Source organism: Dendrobium catenatum, unplaced genomic scaffold, assembly GCF_001605985.2.
Source record: "Dendrobium catenatum unplaced genomic scaffold, ASM160598v2 fragScaff_scaffold_1228, whole genome shotgun sequence".
NCBI classification, from domain to species: domain Eukaryota; kingdom Viridiplantae; phylum Streptophyta; class Magnoliopsida; order Asparagales; family Orchidaceae; genus Dendrobium; species Dendrobium catenatum.
Genome location: NW_021319690.1, coordinates 262057 through 283774, shown reverse-complemented (window position 1 = coordinate 283774; position 21718 = coordinate 262057). Strand labels below are relative to the sequence as shown.

Sequence of the window (21718 nt, the reverse complement as noted above, 5' to 3'; positions counted from 1 at the left end):
AAAAAAAAAAAAACTTTTTTAATGTCATACTTTTTAAATATATTTGCTTACTTTAAGAACATTGCATTTGCCTTATCTTAAGAAATATTCTTTAGATAATCATCAGCAAAGAAAAATCTTACGTCCCATTTGGTTTTTTTAAAGTAAAAGCTTGTTGTAGGTGGTGATAAAAGACTATTTAATTAGTGTTTAACTACCAATTAGTAAGCAATTTTTGTCTGGCATTATAATTAATGAAATATTATTAGGAACTAACTAGATAATTACAATGCCAATAAACTATGTTTATTGTCTAACCATATGATGTATTGATACAAATTAAAAAAAAAAAACTTATTTTCCGTTTTAGCTGTTATTATATATCAAATAAATATTCTTCTTGCCTCATGCTCTTACTTCTTCCACAAGCGAGACCAAGCTACTGCCTCTCTCTCTCTCTCTCTCTCTCTCTCTCTCTCTCTCTCTCTCTCTCTCTCTCTCTCTAATATATCAATTTCAAGAGACAAAATTTGACTTGAATATGGCTAAATGAAGGAACGAAATGGTCTAATATTGAGCAAAATAGCTCTTTGCGTCTGCGTGAGCACAACTTCAATTGTAGGTGTTGAATATTTTGATTCAATTTTTATCAAAAAATTTATAAAATCATCAGAAATGGTAAAACTCATATATTTTTAAAACAAAAATTATCTATCTTCATAATTCTCTCTCTCTCTCTCTCTCTCTCTCTCTAATAAGCCTTCATATTTTGTATAAATATTTAAATTTTATTATTATATTTTTTAAAATCATTATAATTATCTTCATTTTTTTATTTTATGTTAAAATTAAAATTTTATGAACATAAATATATTCAAATTTTAATTAATTATCTTTAAAAAATATATAAATAGTTAAATATATTCGTTTCCATAAAAATACTAAATGAAAATTATTTAATTAATAACGTAATAATTTTTATTTTTTTTAATATTACGTGTCATAACTTTAAAAAGTTGTTGAAGAAAAAATATCAAATTATTATTATACATTTTTTTGTTAAATCGTTCAACAATAATGCGTCATATAACGTCAGAGCCCATCGTGTCATAGACGTATGAGACGCAATTAAATATTAAGCAGTGTGTAAAATTTTATTATTTTTTAGGAGCCAAATAAAAACATAATTTATTACATTTTTAACCTTCCAAAACGCTTATTTGGTATTAGTTAAAATATTCGGTAAAGTACTTAAAAGAAAAAAATTTAGTCACATAAGTTGAAAAAAAAATATTATTTCATTTTAGTTCTATATTTATATTTTTATTTATATATTTTCTGAAAAGGTGGTTAATATTTATGTGTTAAATGTATTTTCGCTAAATATGAATAGAGAATTAACACTTCAAATTACAAAAATTTGAAAAAATTACAAAGAAATTATGCTATGGATATTTTCTGTTATTATTTTATAATAGATTTGTTATGGAAATCCAATGGACAATGCCAAAAAATCTATGGTAAATTCTGTTTGAAAATAAATTTTCAATAGAAATATTAATTGAATTTTATTATTAATTTTTGAAATTTTTTTGGAGACAGAAATTGAGTTTATTGACTTACTGAGTTTATTAATTTCATTATTTTTATTGAAGAGGCAGGCATCAGTCTTAATAGAGACTATGAGTGTCTGAAAGGGATGATGGTATGCATGGACATTAGACTTGATGGCATGCATGGGTGTTTATGTCAATGATAAGCATCTGCCTTATCACGAACAATATTGATGTGATGACGACCATCAGACATTGTTCATGACAATGAAGCCCTATTTTAGTATCAATAGTGGCGTCTACCGTAGTATTAATGGTGGGCATCAACAATATGTGTTTATGTTAATGTTGACTTGGGTGATGATGGTATACATCAAACTTAATGGTAATGGCATGCATTAATCTTAAACCTTTTTGGCAACTATGAGAGTTGATGTTGGTGATGACGGGGGTCGGGGGATGTAGAGCTTGATGAAGATAATAGGCATTGACCTTGTCGTGTATGTTGGACACCAGCCTTTTTTATGTTAGGCTAGGTATCAGCTTTATTGTCAATGATATATATTTTTTTAATTTGGCTATGATATATTCACACTTTTTTTCTCTTTTTTTTTTTTAATTTGAAAAACTCGAGTTGAAAGAAAAATTTGAGTTGACATATCCTATTTGAATGTTTTTATTATGTGAGTCATATGTTACAAGAGATGTCTATTTGTGTAATTAGAGAACACGTTGATATAATATAGTAGACATAAACAAAGAAAGATTGCCTTACAAGTAAACATAGGAGCATTGAGGCATTTGAGTTATCATCCATACATCATTAATGGTCTACTATGTCATTCTCCTTATTGAAAGAGGGACTAACGACCAAGAAGGCAAGTATCAACCTTGATAGATATAACATGTGCCTATGAAGTGGTGATGGTCAAGTGGGGGGTTGGAAAGGATAGCAAAAGCGCTTGTCTTGAATTCATTTCGACTGTCAATGCTTATTCTACCGATCAAGAAGATTGGTCTGATTTGTAGCCTACGAGCAAGTCTTTCTGGGAATCAAACCATAGGTGTGGTTATTCAAGAGACGTCAGCTAAAGCATTGGACCATTGATACCTTTTCAAAACTAATCCCCAGCGCCTAAACTACATGGGCATTATCGTTGATGGCATGCATGTGTGTTCATGGTGTTTGCCTTATTAATGACAATGTGCAACAGTCTTAATAGCAATGACGAGCTTTGACCTTGTTAATGATGACAATAGGCGTCAACCTTAATAGAAACGGTGGACATTGACATTAGTGGTGATAATAGACATCTATCTTGGTGGAGCTCTTTATTGAAATCATCATAGTTTAATATCTTGATTGATTCCACAATTAATGAGGTATTAATTGGTTTGTAATTATTCATCTTGAATTTTTGGAGAACTTTATTTGAATAAACTTCTTGTGACAAATATATTTCACTTGCTTTACTTTCAAGTTGATAAAGATGACATATATGTGATCTTAAAATCTCAAGAGTCATGATTAACTTGAGCTCAATAAATATTTGATCATTACTTTTTTATTAAACAAAAACATCTATATACAAAGCAACTAACAAAATATCTTCATCTTTTTCTTTTATATATAAAACATTCTCATTAGAAAATTGAATAAAATAATTAGTTTTCAAATAGAAAATAATGGAGCAATTCAGTGCTTGAGGTACTTTCTCTTAATTTTTTTTTTTTTTTTCATTAACTCCCAATGAGAGTGCGCTGCTTAAATTTATTTCCAACTCAAAGAATTTAAATTTATAAATGTGAGGCAAATATATGGCATATGAACACTAACATGCTTGAGATTGTTTGATTGGCTAAAAAAATATAGTATATAAAAAAAATACAATATATTTAAAATGTTTTCGAGTTATTTGAATGAGTGTAACATAAATGCAAGTGATTTTTTCCCTTTTTTTCTTGAAATAAAACAAATTCAACCTAAATTGCAAAGATGGTGAGGGTTTGTTGTCGGTGGCAAGGCGGTTGTGACCAACAACAACATTAGGCAACTGGCAGCGGCACGATAGATTGTGATTGTAGGTGGCAGTGAGTGATGACTGTGGTGGGTAGGAGACGACGACAGATGGCAGCAACAATGACCGAAGTTAGTTTGTGGCCAGAGGCAGGTGACGACATTAAAAATAACTCAAGTCTAATGAGTTCCAAATATACCAAATTTGAATCTAGACGATGAATTTCAAATTTATCAAAATTTGACAATGCATTTCCCTAATCCCTAAACAAACACCAATATGCTTAAAACCACTACATTGGGAATACTTTAACCCTATTTTATTGCAAATCAAACGGCCCTAAACTAATTCTATCATAAATGAATATTTTTCAAGCACCACCAAGTAGCATGCACCAAGAGCCCATTGAATCTTATGAAGTTGTTATGATAATCACCAGCACTTAAATCTTAATCATGATCAAAGCCAATTATGACTAAATCTAGCCACAAGCCAAATGAACCACTTGATCAAAGCCAGAAAATTAAACCATAGAAATGAGAGCCATAGCTCTGATATTTTGCACCTCCATATTTTCTTCAATTATCCAATATAAAACAAAAATCTCTCATCCTTAACAGAAAAGCAAAGAGTTATTTTAAAACAATGCATCAAGCTTGCTTAGAAACTATAATCTGCAGCTAATCAATCATAAATATGATAGTTTTATATAACAGAAACAATTTACAAGCTTCAGTTGGCATTAAATATAAGCTGCAACATTTAATAATTGATTACTTGTTTATTTTGATAGCTTTAGCAATTAATACTTTTCAATTGCAGGCCTTGACCAAGAGAAATTATTATGTACCGTCCAGAGGCGAATCAAAATGCTTCATGTCACCCGGTACACAATAACAAAAGTGACGTGGCGCATCCTGATTAGCCTCTGAATGACATCCAGTGACCGCACAGAATAATTAATCCTTGACCAGATGCTATATACCAATTTTATCATTGTGACAGTTCCATCCAAACTATTTATGCTGCCTAAGTTATAATTTTTGAATGCATAGTTTTACTTGATGTTTCTTTTAATTAGTCTATCATATTTTATCTACAGATTATTAGTAGACATACTCTTCTTTTGCATGTGAACCAATCACTAAAGTTCTGCACACGATAAATTATTAGTAGTGTTTTCTGAGCGTATAACTACATGCGTGAAGCTATACACATCTGCATATTTGCTGTATATTATTATGCACATAATATATTTTATAATATTTTATACATAACAGAACATTACAACCCATAATAATAAACAAGCCTAATGTGTGGAGAGATTATTCTCTGCGGATGCGGAACGCAGGACGTCGAACGCAGATCTACATTCGGATATCAATCAAAATGAGTCACCTCAGCGATACCGAGCCGCGATACCGAACAGTACCGATCCGCAGTACCACGACACCGAGCGGTACCGAGCTGCGGGCTTAGGTATCTGGACGGGGTTCGGCTTCCGCACAGAATAATTTGTCCAGTGTATGAAGCTCTCTCACACATGCACAATCAAATAATAACATAAAATAATAAGAATGCAAAGCGTTAGAAGTCATTCAAAGGGAGGAAGCTGCCAGTCTATGAACATTTATGGAATAAATTAATCAAGGTTAATTACCACTGTTACCAATATCATTAATTATCTAAATGTCTAAGTGCCTTTCAGACATCCCAATCAAAGAAGATAAGATAGAAGTAAAGCAATCCTAGACGTGAACACTTGTGTTTACACTTGCTTTCATCTCCCGTTAAACAATTCTTTTGCCTTTAGACCTTCATATATAAATTATTTTTTGATAAACTTTAAAGCTACTTTAGATCAAGATTTGTATTTGTGCTTTGGATCTTAAACAGAGTTAGTATCTCATATTTTAATATTCTGATGGTTTTCCCCAATTTTCATAAACTAAGAACCCAGAAGCCTAATATGGATTGAAGAAGACAACGATTCCCAAATGGAAAACTGAGCTAATGAAGTGAAGGTAACGATTAGCTCACATGCTGGAGGCAAATGGAAGGCCCAGATTAAACACAATTTCGTTCATAATGAGGTATCCAACTGGTGGCTTGCACAATCAATTAAATTCTATAGAAACATAAATTGTTGCCACAATTCCATTTTGGCTGCAATTCTTCTGTTTTTTTTTTTTTGAAGTTTTTACGAAGAGAAGCAACTTCGTATAATATAATCTACTAGAATGTCGTAGTTGTAAAGATGTCGCCAAAAAATTTTCCCAAAATAAATAAATATATATATTGTACTTACAAAACAGCTATACAAAACAGCTATAAGAAAATTTTCTCATAAAAATTATAAAACTACTTTACAGCCGCCCAGGATAGATTTTAAATCTCTAATAGCTTTCTTTGAAATCTTGAAAGTCATATTCTTAACTAAAGTTATAAATAGACTCTTTTTTTGGGGGCACCTACTATTCTACTAAGAAAAGGATGACAGAGACAAGATCAGAATATTGCCAAAAAACAAGGATTTTATTGGTAAGTAAAACTCATTTTTTGACAATGCATCAATATGAAATGATGATGATGACATAAATATCCTAAACAATGGAGAAAGTTTGAATTTCTACAATAAAGCAACTCATGGCAACAATTTAATAAGATAATATTTTCTGCATCAAAACTCTATTTTTTCTACATCTCAATGATGCCTCCTTAGGTTATCATTGCAGAAGCAACTTCTCAAATAGACTAGCAAGAATCATGACATAAAAACTAAATACATAAATGAAAATAATTCGAATTCTTCTATCATAGAAGCAATTTTTGGCGTAAAAACTAAACTGTTCTAATATTCTCATCTTTCTTTCCTGCAACTGCATAGTAGAGAAATTTACTAACGGTCTACACCAATAATTTTCTATAGAAAAATCATGGGAAGAAAGAAGTTTTGGAGCATTACAAAATTATGGACATGATGCTTTGAAAATTCATGAATTTTCGCTAGGGTATGAAGTATCAATAATTTCATAAAATCAATTGAAAGAAAATCTAGAAGTAAAAAAAAAAAAGACACAATTTGGGTCATAATACAGTTTAGTTTTGTTTAGTTTTACCTATGATTGTGTCAGTTAGATCTATTTTACCTATGATTTAGTTAAATTCAATTGATATAACAAATCCGTAATAAAATGCACACCTCTAGTTGTGTTGGAAGGGATCTGGTCAGACATTGCAAAAATGTTTTCAATCTAAATGGATCTTATCAAAGTGTTTTGTGGAGTTGAGCTCAATTTGATTGAAATGAATCTAGTAAGTCGGATTGTCTTGGAGATTGGCCTCTCGCTAACATGATCAATAGTCAGGGCGTAACGTTGATCAAATAGATTGTCATTGTTACCGTCAAAAGGACCGAGAGTTCACTCACAACCGATGAGTGGAGGATGTTTGTTTGTCTTCTTTTCTTTTGGGTAGCCCATGAAATTAGCATTAACAGCTCTTGTCAATGGATCGCACAAGCGAAGGAAAATTTTCCATAAACTACATACTCATCAATTTCAGTTAGTCTCATGAGGGCTCTCACAAAACTATTAGTGTGTCTTAGCTCTAGTGGGTGAATCAGATTGGAGAGGTTACTATGTGATTGCTCCGTAACCTCAACTTAAGGATTTAGCCTGTTGAGGTTTCTTGGGTGCTTCATGTTCAAGAAGAAAGGCAAAGGAATGATTTACTTGAATAAGAGGAGAAGAGGGGAAGTTCAAGAATTGTATGGTACACATGTCAAAATCCTATCCTATCTATAGATTTTTCTTTTTTAATGAGAAAAAATACATAAATCTAAATATTTCCCAAAGTATCATAAGGCATCTCATACTTAGACAGCGAAATAAAATAACTATTTGAATATTCATGGTTGAAACATTTCAATTTATACAATATCTCAAGAGAGCTCTTGGAAATATAAAATCACTCGGGATGAATCTCAACTATTACAAATCCTCACAATAAAATCTCAAGCACTAATTTTAAATATCCTTAAATGCACAAAAACATTGTAAATTCATTAGTTACATATCAAAGTCGAACTTCATGTATATTACATTTAATAAATCATGATTTAAAAATCACTTTAACTCAGCTATTTAAGAGGAAATATCTAATGGCATTAGACCTACTTCAACCTTCAATTAATATTTCAATTTAGCTTCCTAGGTGAGCACATTTTAGAGATAGCAACAATTGTATGGTGAAAGGACTGGTGGCTCACTGGTTAAATAAGATGATTGTATATTCTCACAAATTCAAAACATATATTTCGTAATTTATCAATCATTTAAAAAAAACAAATAAAAAAACAACTATACTTATAGAGCAATAAGCACCGTCTTCTATCTCCTTTAATAAAGAATTACACGCAGCTCTTCTCATAGTAGTTATAAATCTCTCACGCGAATTCCATTTTATCCTTTCTTTCATATTTTAAAGCATGTTTTCTCATTGACAAAAATATTGCTTATAGTAGCATGGTACCTTTTTTATTGTTGTATTTGTAAGCAAAAGAATGGATTGAAAGGATCCATGACTTATTGGTTAATGGAGATGACTGCACCTTCAAGATCACGAGTTTGAGCCACAACACTTTGAGATTTATAGCTCACCAACCCAAAAAAATAGAATAAGTTGCAAAATTATATCATTGCACTGGCACAATATTTACATTGATTTGCGTTTGAAGTGGAGAGCTAAAATAGTAACACACTATTGAAATTTGGTGGCAAAGATAAACAGTAATGCTTAACTCCCTAAATAAATTAATATAAGTTTTTCTTACGTCTCATGTTAAGTAAAAGAATGAAACCTCTACACCAACTGTTAGGAGCGATTAAAAAAACCTAGCATGAATTTCTTTTAGGATTACTCAAAGATAATAACATATTGGTAGTTGAGTTGCAAAAGTTGGAATTGTTGCAATATATATATATATATATGTATAGAAATGGGTGCTGCGTTTGCTAAATTGCACGCTCAAGAAAATCATAAATATGTTTAACATTTGTTCTTGTTTTCAAACAAAAAGTCACTTCTTTTAGTGATAAAAGTGATTCTCTAACTTCATTTTTTTTAAGACGCTGGTGGTAAATTAGCTGTCCAGTTCTAACATTTCATGTATTCCACTTCATTCTTTTCACTCTAAAGTAGAGAGACGAACTTAATACTTTCCAAACATTGCATAACAATGAGCAAAAATGCATAAATCCTAATCAGGAAAAAAAATAACCCTTACTCTCTTCATTCCAATTTCCAGGGACTGACGGCAAATTTCATAAGCTAATAATGTACCTCAAACTTCAAAATTCATACTGCCAAAGGTACTGAAAACTTCATTTTTTAGTAACAAAAAAAAAAAATTACACAACAAATTTCTAAATAAAAATTGTGTTATGATAAAAAAGGAAACTCATACAAGCAAACCCATGGTACATGCTTCGGCCAGTTACAAAAATAAAGTAGAGATACCCAATGTGCTTGTTGTTAATACAAGCTTCGCAAAGATTAAGTGGGCATCTGAAGTTTATGGAGATCTCTCTTTCCTTTTACGTGAAGTGGTTAATGTTGTGCAATTCATAACGAACAAATTCTCTGTATTGTGAATTTCAACTGAATCAATATGGTTAGTATAGGGGTATCTTACCTCTAGAATGTTGCTTGACGCTGGTCTAGTTATGCACAGCCAAACCCTTGAACTCTCGTTTTGGCTGTTGTCATCTAATGGAACATGCCATGATCCACTCTCCGATTCCTAAGAGATGGAAGAAAGAAAATAAGGTGGATTAGAAAAACGAGTAATTCAATATGACTGGCCAAAATAAGAAAGGCTGAGGTTTATACCTGGATGACTATAGAATATGGAGGTGGCATTTTAAGCACCAAATGGCCTTTAACGAAATTGTACTTGACCTGAAATGCGATAAAATGAATCAGCAGAGGCAAACCATGACGTTAAAATACTACAAATATGAGAAAATAATACCTAAAGAAATATTAATTAACCCTTTTGGAGATCTGTCAACCGACCATAACCACATCATAATCAACAAGTTACCAACTCATAATTTAATAAAAACTTGTTATTTTTAAGGAAAGACAACAACATAATTTCTTCATTACAAAAGATAATTTAACAATTGCCTAAAGCCTGAAATTTCAATAAAAAAATAAAGAAAATCTTGTACATAAATTACTTGAAGAGATTTTAATCGCATGAAGAGAGTAAACAATTTAAAGGACAAGAATAACAATATCAATAATCTGAAAAGGGAAAAAAAATGGACCGTATAATATTAATCCAATAAAAAAACAACTACGAGAGAAAAATTAAAATTTTATTCAATTTCAACGAAGATTTGTCCCAGGAATACTATTTACAGCATTTAATGGACCCAAAAAAAGAAAATTGCACAAAATATGTTAAGTCCGCTAAAAAGACAAGAAAAACATATCATGTCATTGCTCATAAGAAAAACCATACTTAAATTCAGCGCCAGACCATGGATAAATTAGATACAAAACAACAAGAATTTATAGCTACATGTTCACAAATTGTACCATGGAACTTTAAAAGATTCTTAGAGCATACCTGATGCCTTTCTTTCCACTTAGGAAAAAAGTTTCTACCTAGGAGCTCAAATATGTGATCTCTCATTTCATCATTAGTCACAAGCAAACACTTGAGCTTAACTGCTGCATAAAGCCAATACCTGAATTAAAAAATAAAAACAAAGATGTAGAATTATGGTAATAGAAAAAGATCGCATGGTCTAAGTAAGGAAAAAAATAGCCAGAAGACAGAAGTTCCATTGCAAACTAAATTGTCCTGAATAAATCACCAAGTACAGAGTAGGCATGTGTTGGAGTACATCATACAACATTGTTAAGTTTTGCCAACAGAACATTGACAATACATTACAAAGGCTAATCAACAAAACAAACATCAAGATACAGAACAAATAAAAAAATGCGTCAAGATAAAGGGTAAAGAGAGATAAGAGGAAGAAAGTTTTTTCAAGTAAATAAGACATCCTTTAGTAGTTGACAAATCCATAATTAATACAATACAGAAGTAGAGCAAGCAGATGTAAGATGAATTACAATGAAATTTCAGTTGGTGTGATATCACAAATTATCAACCAATATTACTAGAAGATAAAATAATAATTGAGTGAAAGATAGTTAAATAATTTGGACCTATCATACAAAACAATGAGAATAAATAACAAAAATAACTTCTAGAGAAAAGCCAACTTGATTTAAAGAAAGGAGTACAATGAAATAAAGGAATATCATAAAAGCTTAAAGATTAATTTTTAAAAACTGCTATTAGGCCGGTTAAGTTGTTAACATCCGAGCGCTTGGAAGTTAAAGGTGATTGTTAGACAAGTGGAGTATGGAAAAATGAGAATATTAATATAGATTTGTAGCAAACTAAGAAGTATGGGTGGAGAAATGATTATATTAGAAGGGTAATGAGAAATACATCTATTAAATAAAATGTGGAGAAAAATAGATAGATGATTTGAGCATGTACAACGAAAAATAAAATATGCATCAAAAGATGGGTAAATCAATTTAGTATAGATGCTTACATTAACAAGAAAGAAAAAGGGTAGACCGAATAATTTGGATATAATTTGTGTAAAATGGTTTGTGCGAGATATTTTTAACACCACATATAATGGATAGAGAATGATAACGCATAAAACTAAGGCGATCATTTCAAGATAAACCATTTATATGATATTTGTGCATAACAGTTGTAAAAATTGAGAAAATAAAATGTTAAAACAATTGAGTAAATTTTTAGAAGACAATGGGCTAAGCTTTTACAAAACAAATAAGGAGTATATCATACACAACTTTAGTGAGTATAAATTGATAATTATCAATCATTATTGAAGATCACATGATACCTACATATGATAAGTTTAGGTATCCTAGATACATTATTGGGAATCTAAATGAGAATACAGCTTAACATTAAATCTGAGTGGTTAAAATATAATTGCCTTAGGAATATTTAATGAAAAGAGAGAAAAATGAAAAGAAAAAGATAATTTTGTAATTTTGAAAGTAGACTAGTTACATGATTTAAAAAAATTGTTTGAGGCACATGCTTTGAGGCGCGCCTCAAACTAAGGTGTACATTGAGCGCCTCGAGGCTTAATCCTCACAAGTTCCAGTGAGGCTTACGCCATTTTTAAATGAGGCATACACCTCGAGGCATTTTGGGCAGCGCAAACTTCTTGGAAAGTCTCTAATTTATTGATGTGATGGGTAACAAATTTATTTAAATTCAATCATCAATCAATTAAATAAAACTGTACTTGAAACTCCAAACATAAGAAATGCGCACTTGGCAGTGATTTTATTAGTACACTAGGCAGAAGAAGGGTTCTGCCCAAAAGGGGGCGGGATTCTTTGGTGGCCAAAAGTCAATTAAGCATTAATTAAAGATGGATTTGGGAGGGGAAATTCAAAGTAAATGACTATTTAGGGATAAGAAGATTGTGTTTTGCTTTAAGTAGATTTTTTTCCTAGGGTTAGGATTATGTAATGTCTTTGCTGAATTTGGTTTTCTCTTGGGGTTTATTTGGGCTCTAGCTGCCGGCTAGGGATTTGGAGAGCCGGATCTTCCTCTTGAATTGAAGATTCATTGTAACTTGTTTGTTTTCTTTCATCTTTCATCAATTATCAAGTTTCTCTAGTGTTTTGTCACCAAATTTCTCTCAAATTTTATTTTATCTTGCTAAAATTCCAAATTTAAGCCAAGATTCTTTCAATTTCTCCAAGTATTTCCTATCAAATTGGTATCGAAGCGCTTTCTAGGGCAGAAAAACAAGTTATCTTCGTTGTTTTTGCGATTGGAGCCTATATCCAATTAATGGCATCAAAGAAGATGAAGGCATTGGAGGGCGAGATGGAACAGCTCAAGGTCAGAGTAGAGGAAAAAATATTCCGAGATGGAGGGAAGACTCTCAACCACCGAGAACCGCTTTGGGAACTTTAAAGAGATGATAAAAAGGATGTTTATGCAATCAAAAGCATCACCGGCGATTCATACGGTGGAACCACGAGAAAAGGAGATCCAAGAGGATGCCAATGAATTGGAGAGTGCTTTCCATCAAGGACAGCCACATGGGGCCTCGTTAATGGGTGGATTGGGGTATTCTGAAGGGAGGACATCAAAGAGGAGGGAAGCCAACCCCTTTGGGAGACTAACCGAGCATGGGGAGAGGTGGAATGGAGAAGGGCATGGTTGGGAGGATCCATGGGGTCAAAATCAACCAAGGGAGGAAGGAAGAAAATCATGCGACCACTACACCAAAGGAACCAATGAGGGAAGAAACCATTGGGATATGGAAGCAAGAACAAAGAAGCTAAAGATGTCAATCTTTTAAGGGGAGGATGCACAAGGTTGGGTGTACTGGTAGATTATTACTTCGCCAGTAACGGGCTAACTGAATGGGAAAAACTCATGGCGGTGGGTCTTTGTTTGTAAGGGAAACCCCTAGCCTGATTCCAATGGAGGGAGGATAGGTATCCGATCTACTCATGGGGAGAATTTTAGGAGTGCTTGTTTGAATGTTTCTGAGCCATTCAAGAAAGAGACCTCCAAGAGTAGTTTTATGCCCTAACTCAAAAGGAGACAATTATGGAGTGCCGAGAGAAGTTTGAGCTGCTGTCATGGAGACCGAACGGAATCTCTGAGAAGGATTGGAGGGGAATTTCATGAAGGGGCTTAGGGAGGACATACGAGCATAACTCAGAATACTGAGGCCTAGTGGGCTGAGGGAGACGATTGAGCTGGCTTAGAGGGTGGAGGAAAAATATAAGAGAGAGAAGGACAGCAGAAGCAACATCATGGGAGAGACCTAGCGGAGTATCCCTACAACTCTAGCACCTAAAACCCAGACAACATCCTTCTAGAGAAAAGTTCCTAGGGAGAAGAGCAGTGGAGTTCACCCGAGGGGGGAAATTTTAAGCGACTCATAGAAGTGGATGTGCAGAATAAACGGGCAAAGAGGTTATGTTTCAAATGTGATAAATAAGTACACGCCAGAGCATATGTATAAGGGCCGAGCTCTTTAGGTTATCACCATCTGTGATGACGAGGAAACTGAGGAGTGATGTGGGAGTGAGACATAAATAAAGGAAAAACTGCATTTAGATATATCTGAGGTTTCCTTGAACTCAGTGATGGGATTCACTCCTAGTCATACTATGAAGGTAAGGGGAGAACTAGCAGACAAGGAGGTAGTGGTGCTGAGAGACAGTGGTGCTACCCACAATTTCATCTCCAACCAGGTCGTAGACCAATCAGGACAAAATTTGATCTAGTGGACACAGGGTGCTATAGGGTGATGATGGGGGCTGGGAAGATGGAGACAGGTAGAGGGGTGTGTAGGGGAGTGGGAAGATGGAGACAGGTAGAGGGGTGTGTAGGGGAGTGGTTTTATCCAAACAAGGGATCTCGATGAGGGAGGATTTTCTCACATGAAGCTAGGGAGCATTGGCGTCATCCAGGAGATGAGATAGATGCAGACCTTAGGGGATACTAAGGTGAATTAGGGGACGATGACAATGGAGCTGATGGTGGAAGGGAGAATGATGGTGATTAATGGAGATGCAAGGCTCTCCAAAATCATGGTGTCTCTAAAAATCATGGTAAAGGCTATACACAAGGTGGGAGGAGGATTTATGGTGGAGCTACATAGTTTGGAGTGTGGAGCACGCCATCACAGGGATTTATGGAGATGCAAGGCTCTTCAATTTCTCAGCCATCTCAGGGGTTGCCACCACAGAGGGGGCAGGAGCAGTGGAGCACGCCATCACATTAAGGGAGAAGGCATCACCGATCAATGTAAGGCCTTACCATTACCCCCAGATCCATAAGGATATGAATGAGAAGCTGATCACGGAGATGTTGGAGGCAGAGATCATCAGGCTGAACATGAGCCTTTTTTCTACTCAGTTCTACTGGTCAAGAAAAAGGATGGAGGTTGGCAATTTTGTGTGGACCATCGGGCCCTGAATAAGGAGATTATCCCAAGCAAATTTCCTACTCCAGTGATAAATGAGCTGCTAAATGAATTTTATAGAGCGGCGGTATTCACAAAGGTGGACATGAAGTCCGCGCACCATCATATCTAGATGAGAGAGGAGAATGTTCCGACGACAGCTTTCAAGACACACGAGAGACACTATGAGTTCTTTGGTGATGTCTTTTGGTCTCACCAACGCCCCAGCTACCTTCCAGTCTCTCCTGAACAAGGTGTTATAACCTTACCTCAGGAGATTTGTTCTGGTTTTCTTTGATTATATCCTGGTATACAGCAAGTCGAGTGAAGAGCATCTAAAGCATCTAAGGGCAATCTTAGAAGTTTTACAGGAGCATCAGCTAAGGGCGGGCCAATCTGAAGAAATGTTATTTTACACAGGCTAGTGTGGAGTATCGGGGCACGTGGTATCCCAGGAAAGAGTTGCAGTTGATCAAGTCAAGATTGAGGCAATGCTGAAATGGCCTCTACCAACCCTGGCCCGACCAGATTTCAGCCAAATGTTCGTGGTAGAGATTGATGCCCTAGGGATATGGATTGGGGGCTGTTCTCATGCAAAATCACAAACTCATAGCCTACTTCATCCAGGTGTTGACTGCCAGAGTTCGACTGAAGTCGGTTTATGAGAGGGAATTGATATCCATTGCATTGGCCATTCAGAAGTGGCATCCTTACTTGTTATGCCGACATTTCATTATTAGAACAGACAGGTAGAGCTTGAAGTACTTCCTGGAGCAGAGGATGGTGACCGAGAAACATCATAGGTGGTTTTCAAAGCTGTTGGGCTATGACTTTGAGGAGTATAGGTCAGGGCTAGAGAACAAGGTAGTCGATGTCTTATTATCCAGATGCATGGGGGAGCTCCATGAGTTAGCTATTTCAGTACTGTTAACGCTAGAATGGGGGGCTATTAATGAGGAGAGTATGTAAAATGAGGGCTATAAGGCGGATCTACTAAAGGATGAGAATAGCCACCCTATCTCTCTAAAAAGGGATAAACTGTTGTACCAGGGGAGGCTTGTGCTGTCATGGACCTTGGTTCATATTCCCACCTACTGCAGGAGTTTCATGGGAGCGTTGTTAGGGGTCATTCTAGTGTACAGAAGACATAAAAGATTAACAGCAAAATTGTATTGAGAAGGGATGCATAAGGATGTAGAATAGATGGTGGCTAGGTGTGAGGTATGCCAGAGAAATAAGTACATGGCTATGGCTCCAGGAGGATTACTTCAACCCCTGACTCTTCCAAACATGGTGTGGGAGGAGGTCGTTCAAAGATGGGCTACTACGATCTGAGGGGTTTATAGTGATTATGGTGGTGGTTAACAGGTCGAGCAAGTATGCTCATTTCTTTCCCTTGCGACACCCCTACACGGCAATTAAAGTAGCAGCACCATTCATCAGAGAGGTGGTTCGATTGCACAGGATCCCAGAGTCGATAATATCCGACCAAGATAAGGTGTTTCTCAGTCAGTTCTTGAGAGAATTGTTCATGCTACAAGGAATAATTCTAAAGAGAAGCACTGCTTATCACCCTCATACAAACAAGCATACAGGGGTGGTAAATGAGAGTTTGGAGACTTTACTGTGGTGTTTTGCTTCAGAGACGCCTCAGTTGTGGGTCAAATGACCAGCGTGGGCGGAGTACTAGCATAACATATCACTCAGCTTCCCATATAACCCCTTTCAAAGTGTTGTACAGAAGAGACCCCTCACACTTGGTGCATTTGGGTAGAGGAGCACACCAGTCTCTTTAGTAGAGCAGTACTTGGAAGAAAGAGATAAGATGTTAGAGAAATTGAAGAGACCCCTATTGAGGGCACAGTAGATTATGAAGAAGCATGCGGATGAACAAAGAAAGGACATCCAAAGTGAGGGATAGGTGTTCTTAAAATTGCGACCTATAGACAGACGACAATAGCCAACAGAAGGAAAGAGAAGCTGGATCAGAGATATTTTCGCCCTTACGAGATATTGGAAAAGATTGAAGCAGTGGCTTATCACTTGAGGTTACCCCGATCACTATCATACATCCAGTATTCCACGTGTCACAATTGAGGAGAGCTCTTGGGTAGCATGCAGTTAGTTTAGAGTTACTGGCGATACTAACTGAGGATTGGGAGGTGGTGTTGGAATCACTGGAGCTGACAGGGTTACGACAAGGAGGAGGAGAAATCAAGGAAGTGCTTATTAAATGAAAAAACCTACCCGACTATGACGCCGCCTGAGAGTCCTATAAGAGTGTGAAGCATCAATTTCCATCTTCTCACCTTGAGGACAAAGTGGGTCATTGGTAGGGGGTATTGTTAGATAGGTCCATGTTGAACCGGTTCACGTGTACACCAGGGCGAAACAAGGGTTCCGCCCAGCAGAGGCGGGATTCTTTGGTGGGGCCCAGTAGTCAATTAAGCATTAATTAAAGATAGGTTTGGAAGAGAAAATTCAAAGAAAAGGGTGGATTAGAGGATTGTTTTGCATTAAGTAGATTTTTATCCCTAGGGTTAGAGTTATGTCTTTGCTGAATTGGGTTTTCTCTTAGGGTTTGTTTGGGCTCTAGCCGCCAGCTAGGGATTTGGAGAGCCGGATCTTCCTCTTGAATTGAAGATTCAATGTATATTGCTTGTTTTCTTCCATCTTTCATCAAATATCGAGTTTCTCTAGTGTTTTGCCAACAAATTTCTCTCAATTTCAGCTTTATCTTGCTGAAATTTCAAATTTCAGACAAGATTCTTTCAATTTTTTGGCTTTCTACAAGTATTTCCTATCAGCTTTGCAGATAAAACTGAATGTCTTTTATTGTATAGTTCGCTTAAGCTATGTGCTTCTCATCTTTACTCCAATAGCATTTCAACTACAAACAACATGGATCTTTGATAATCAAGCCTAGAGTAAGTGGATATGAAAGCTATGTTAAGGTAGGCATTGGTTTTGCTTATCTTGTTAAACATATAAAAAGGCATCATAGAGACTTTGAAAGATAAATTTCAAATAACTACAACTAGGTGGGCTATATTGTATGGATCCTAGTGTTGGGACTTAGAAGGTAGGAAAAAAGTCTTTGATATCTAAGCTAATTACCGCAAAAATAAGACTGTTAAAATGGATTTGTGGCAAGAGTAGAAAGGATGGATCAAGAAATGATCATATTAGAAGAATAGCTATAATAATATCTATTGAAAATAAAGTAATTAAAAATTAATTTTGGGAATTTGGCCAAGTACAATGAACCGCAAAAATAAGACTGTTAAAAGGGATATGTGGCGAGACTAGAAAGGATGGATCAAGAAATGATGATATTAGAAGAATAGCTATAATAATATCTATTGAAGATAAAGTAATTAAAATTTAATTTAGGGAATTTGGCCAAGTAAAATGAAGGATGGAAATTAAAAGAGTAAATAAATTTAGCATCATGGCATAAGAAAGGAGATGGTCCAAACCAAAGGTATTATATATAGAAGTTACTTAAAATAATTTACAAAGAATACACTTAACACCTCAGATAACACTCAATAGGAATGAATGAAAATGAGAATTCATAAAATCCCAACTAGTTGAGTTGAGATAAGGCTAATGATGATGATGATAGTCAAACATGTAAAAGAAACAATTTAGTACACCAAAATCAATAAATTACACTTGGAATAGCAAAGGATAATATTCACAACAAGCCTATAGTATAAGAACTAAATATAACTCATAAATTTATTGTTCAAAAATCATAATTAAACTACTATAATACATTACATAAGATCAAAGGTTCTTAAGCAAGTACTTAATAAGCAGAAATAAGTAAAGCATAACTATGCTGACGTCTAGAGACACCAAGTTGAATTTCTGACAACCATTAAGTCATTTTCATACATAATATTTTCTTTTTTATCTCTCGTTATTTGATCTCTCATTACAAGTCGACTTTTGTCAACTCCATCAATAGTTTTCCTCCATGTTTCTTCTTCTTCTTGATCAATGAACTTTCTAAAGCTAAAAAGAGATTACATAATGCTCATCGCTTGTAACAATGAATATGATGAAAATGTCGAAGAAAGCATCAAATCAAGAATGAGGGCATGAAATTAGATTCCATCTACAAGTCAACTAATAACGTTGCATTAATTCTCAGAACTGTATGTTTTGGTTAAACTCTGCACCACTACAATTTCCTATCTACAGATTCCCCACTATAATTTAACTCAAAATAGGATCTAATCAAGCTTGTTTATTATCTTTTCCTTTAGTTTTGTTGGCAAGGATATCACAAAAAAAAAAACTTAATAAAATCATGAAAATATTTAAATCTCCAAAACTTAATGATTCCTACCAATCATCATTTGACCCATTCGGTGTTGTATATAACGCGCCAGCTGCACTCCATGATTCAAGCAGCTGTCTGTTAGCAGGGTTTTCCATGAGCCCTCGATAGCGCTTGTTGTGAATAATAATTAAAGGCCATTTACCCTGGCACCTTTTTTGTAATTCTCCAACAACGACATTTAGCTTTGTGGATACAAAATAACATCGACAGGAACACGTTATGCCATAAGAAGATATTTCATTAAGTGCAATAAGCAGTAAAAATTGTGAATTGTGAAATGCACGTACCTGGGATAAACTAAATCCACCATCTTTAAAGTTCTGTTGATAAAGTGCAACATTTGCACCATCAATTACAGCTTCATAGGACGCATGATTATCTAGCCATTCCTACACATGACAAAAGTAAACCAATGAAATCACGAAACAAAAGTATATCCAGACTTCTAGTTTTGTTTTAGCAAGCTAGGAGCAAGACCATGAAAAAATAAACTCAAACTGAACCAAGCAAGCTCAATCAATTTAAAATAATATCCAAACTCTTACCAAACATCCTAAACCAAGCTCAATAAACTCTAATTGGTTCTCGATTCTATTCTAAAAACTCTACTTTATATGTATGGCAAAATAATTTCCCTGACTACTCGATGATAAGAAGATAAAAAGGTTTTTTTCTATTTTTTTATCTCCTTGCATAAATATACATATATATAGCAGGTCTGGCACTTGAGAAAGGTTTGGGCACTAAAGATAAAGGAAAAACAATCCCTATTAAAAAGGGGAAAATAGAAGTAGCTGAAGTCTCCCGTGTAGGACCTCCATTCACCTGAAATTTTCCAAAATTGGCTCTGGTCTCCCTCTCAATGGCCAAGCTAGCCACGGAATCTGCAAACTTCTCGGTCTCACTTTGATCAATATCTACACAAGCCAACCTAAGCCCACAACAAGAGCAATCCCCTTCTACACTAACAACACCTCTGGCAAGTTCCCATCTACCTTTCCCCAACCAACCTAAACCATGAAAACCTCCTCCATTGACTAAAAGTGCATCCCTCACTCGATCCACATCCCAATTCAAGCTCCCAACTTCCATAGCCTGCCCACTGATAAACCACTTCTCCAACACATCCGCTGTCAATGAAGCTATCCCACCCGCACAAGTTCTCAGTTTCTGCAGATAGCCATAGACCCTCTCCCCTCTCCCAACCTTCGCGCTAACCTCCAAAAGCGCAGCAATCTCCGCTTCTTCGGGAGAAACTCCTTTCGATATCATGTGTTCCTCGACGTAATAAGCCTTCTCAGCTTCCCTGTTTCTGCAGAAGGTAAATAGCGCGGGGCCGTAGGTTCTCAGTTTTGGCGTTGCGCCATACTTATCCCCCATGTTCTTCACGAGATCAAAAGCCATGTCTCCCCCACTATCCGGTAGACGGGCGGCGATCCTTGCCATCGTTGTTATGGTAGCCTCTGTCGGGACAGCGCCGGCAGCCACCATGCGGTCGAATATGCGGAAGGAAGTCTCTATCGCGGAATCTTTGGTATGCACCTTCTCTTCTAGGGTCTCGAGGGAGGTGGAGAGAATGTGAAGAAGGGAATTGAAGTGGTAGGAGGATAGATGGATGTTCTTCGAGTCGGCAGACTGGTAGAGGGAGAGGGCACCTAGGAGATCGTTATTCTTCGAGCAAGTGTCGAGGGCGTGCCTGAACTGCGCCTCCGGTCTGTGATTCTTCTTCTTCGCCTTCGCCGAGCAGGCAGTGATTTCCATTGTCGTTGAACAAAAACCCGAAACCCTAAAAACCGGGTAAGAAGTCATGGAAGCGGCAAAAAACTAAAATGTAAAAACCCACGTTAACGATACGGGTTCTTCTAACTCTAATTGTAATAAATTTTTTCTGCTCATAGCAACAACTACACCAAAATGTAGATTTTATTCTACTACTTGTGACAGTTTTTTTTCTCCATTTATTATATGCTATAATGAATAAAATTTGTATTCAAGTCTAATAAAAATATATCATTTTCAAATCATTTTATTCTTAATTTTATCTTTTTTAATATAGATAAAATCTAATAAATCTACTCTCCTAGTCGAGCCATCTAAATGTCGACATTTTATAATGAATAAAATTTGTATTCAAGTCTAATAAAAAAATATCATTTTGAATATTTTATAATCAAATCATTTTAATCTTATTTTAATCTTTTTTTAATATAGGTAAAATCTAATAAATCTACTCTCGTAGTCGAGCCATTTAAAGGACAACCTTTTATGTGAACAGAACATCTAAGATGATTCTCTCTATTCTTATCTTCCACGATAGCTACTCCAACATTTTCACATATGTATTTGTTTTATATTTTATCTCTAAGAGGAAAGTCACTCATTCACATGAACATCCTTATCTTCTTAATATTTAAGTTAATTTTATGCTTCCTCTTTTGATGGCCAACATTACGCTACAAAATATTTCAAGTCTTATCACAATCTAATAGAATTTTTCCTTAAGTTTGAGGGATAGTTTTTCTATCACAATTCACACATTAGGCTTGATGCATTCCTCTACTTCAACCATCACATTTGAATTCTACTAATAATATTCGCATCTACTTCACTATCACTTTGAACAATATACTCCTTTTAATAACTTATCACCCAAAGTCATTATCATTATATATATATATATATATATATATTAAAACTACGCTGCATATATTCGATTTCAGATCTACTCCAATAAAA

The 21718-nt window shown here is 35.1% G+C and overlaps 1 protein-coding gene across 1 annotated transcript; it reads right to left on the bottom strand.

Moving 5' to 3' along the window:
• Positions 1-4759: 4759 nt before the first annotated feature.
• LOC110096039 (proteinaceous RNase P 2) lies at positions 4760-20839 on the bottom strand. The gene is made up of 6 exons (XM_020821802.2): positions 19808-20839; positions 19270-19371; positions 18989-19164; positions 10191-10311; positions 9443-9511; positions 4760-9353 (listed from the first exon to the last, which is right to left on the bottom strand). Exons 1-6 carry the CDS (start codon positions 20789-20791, stop codon positions 9126-9128), a joined length of 1680 nt encoding a protein of 559 aa, XP_020677461.1. The 5' UTR covers positions 20792-20839; the 3' UTR covers positions 4760-9125.
• Positions 20840-21718: the final 879 nt, after the last annotated feature.

Bases quoted from the DNA above. Each gene is read 5' to 3' on its own strand.
- LOC110096039 (XM_020821802.2), bottom strand. From the start codon at position 20,791: ATGACTTCTTACCCGGTTTTTAGGGTTTCGGGTTTTTGTTCAACGACA. The intron at 10,312-18,988 runs GTAGGAATCATT...TTTTTAATTCAG, and splicing joins AATGGGTCAAATGATGATTG to GTATTGGCTTTATGCAGCAG. The intron at 9,354-9,442 runs GTATAAACCTCA...TCCATCTCTTAG, and splicing joins CATATTCTATAGTCATCCAG to GAATCGGAGAGTGGATCATG.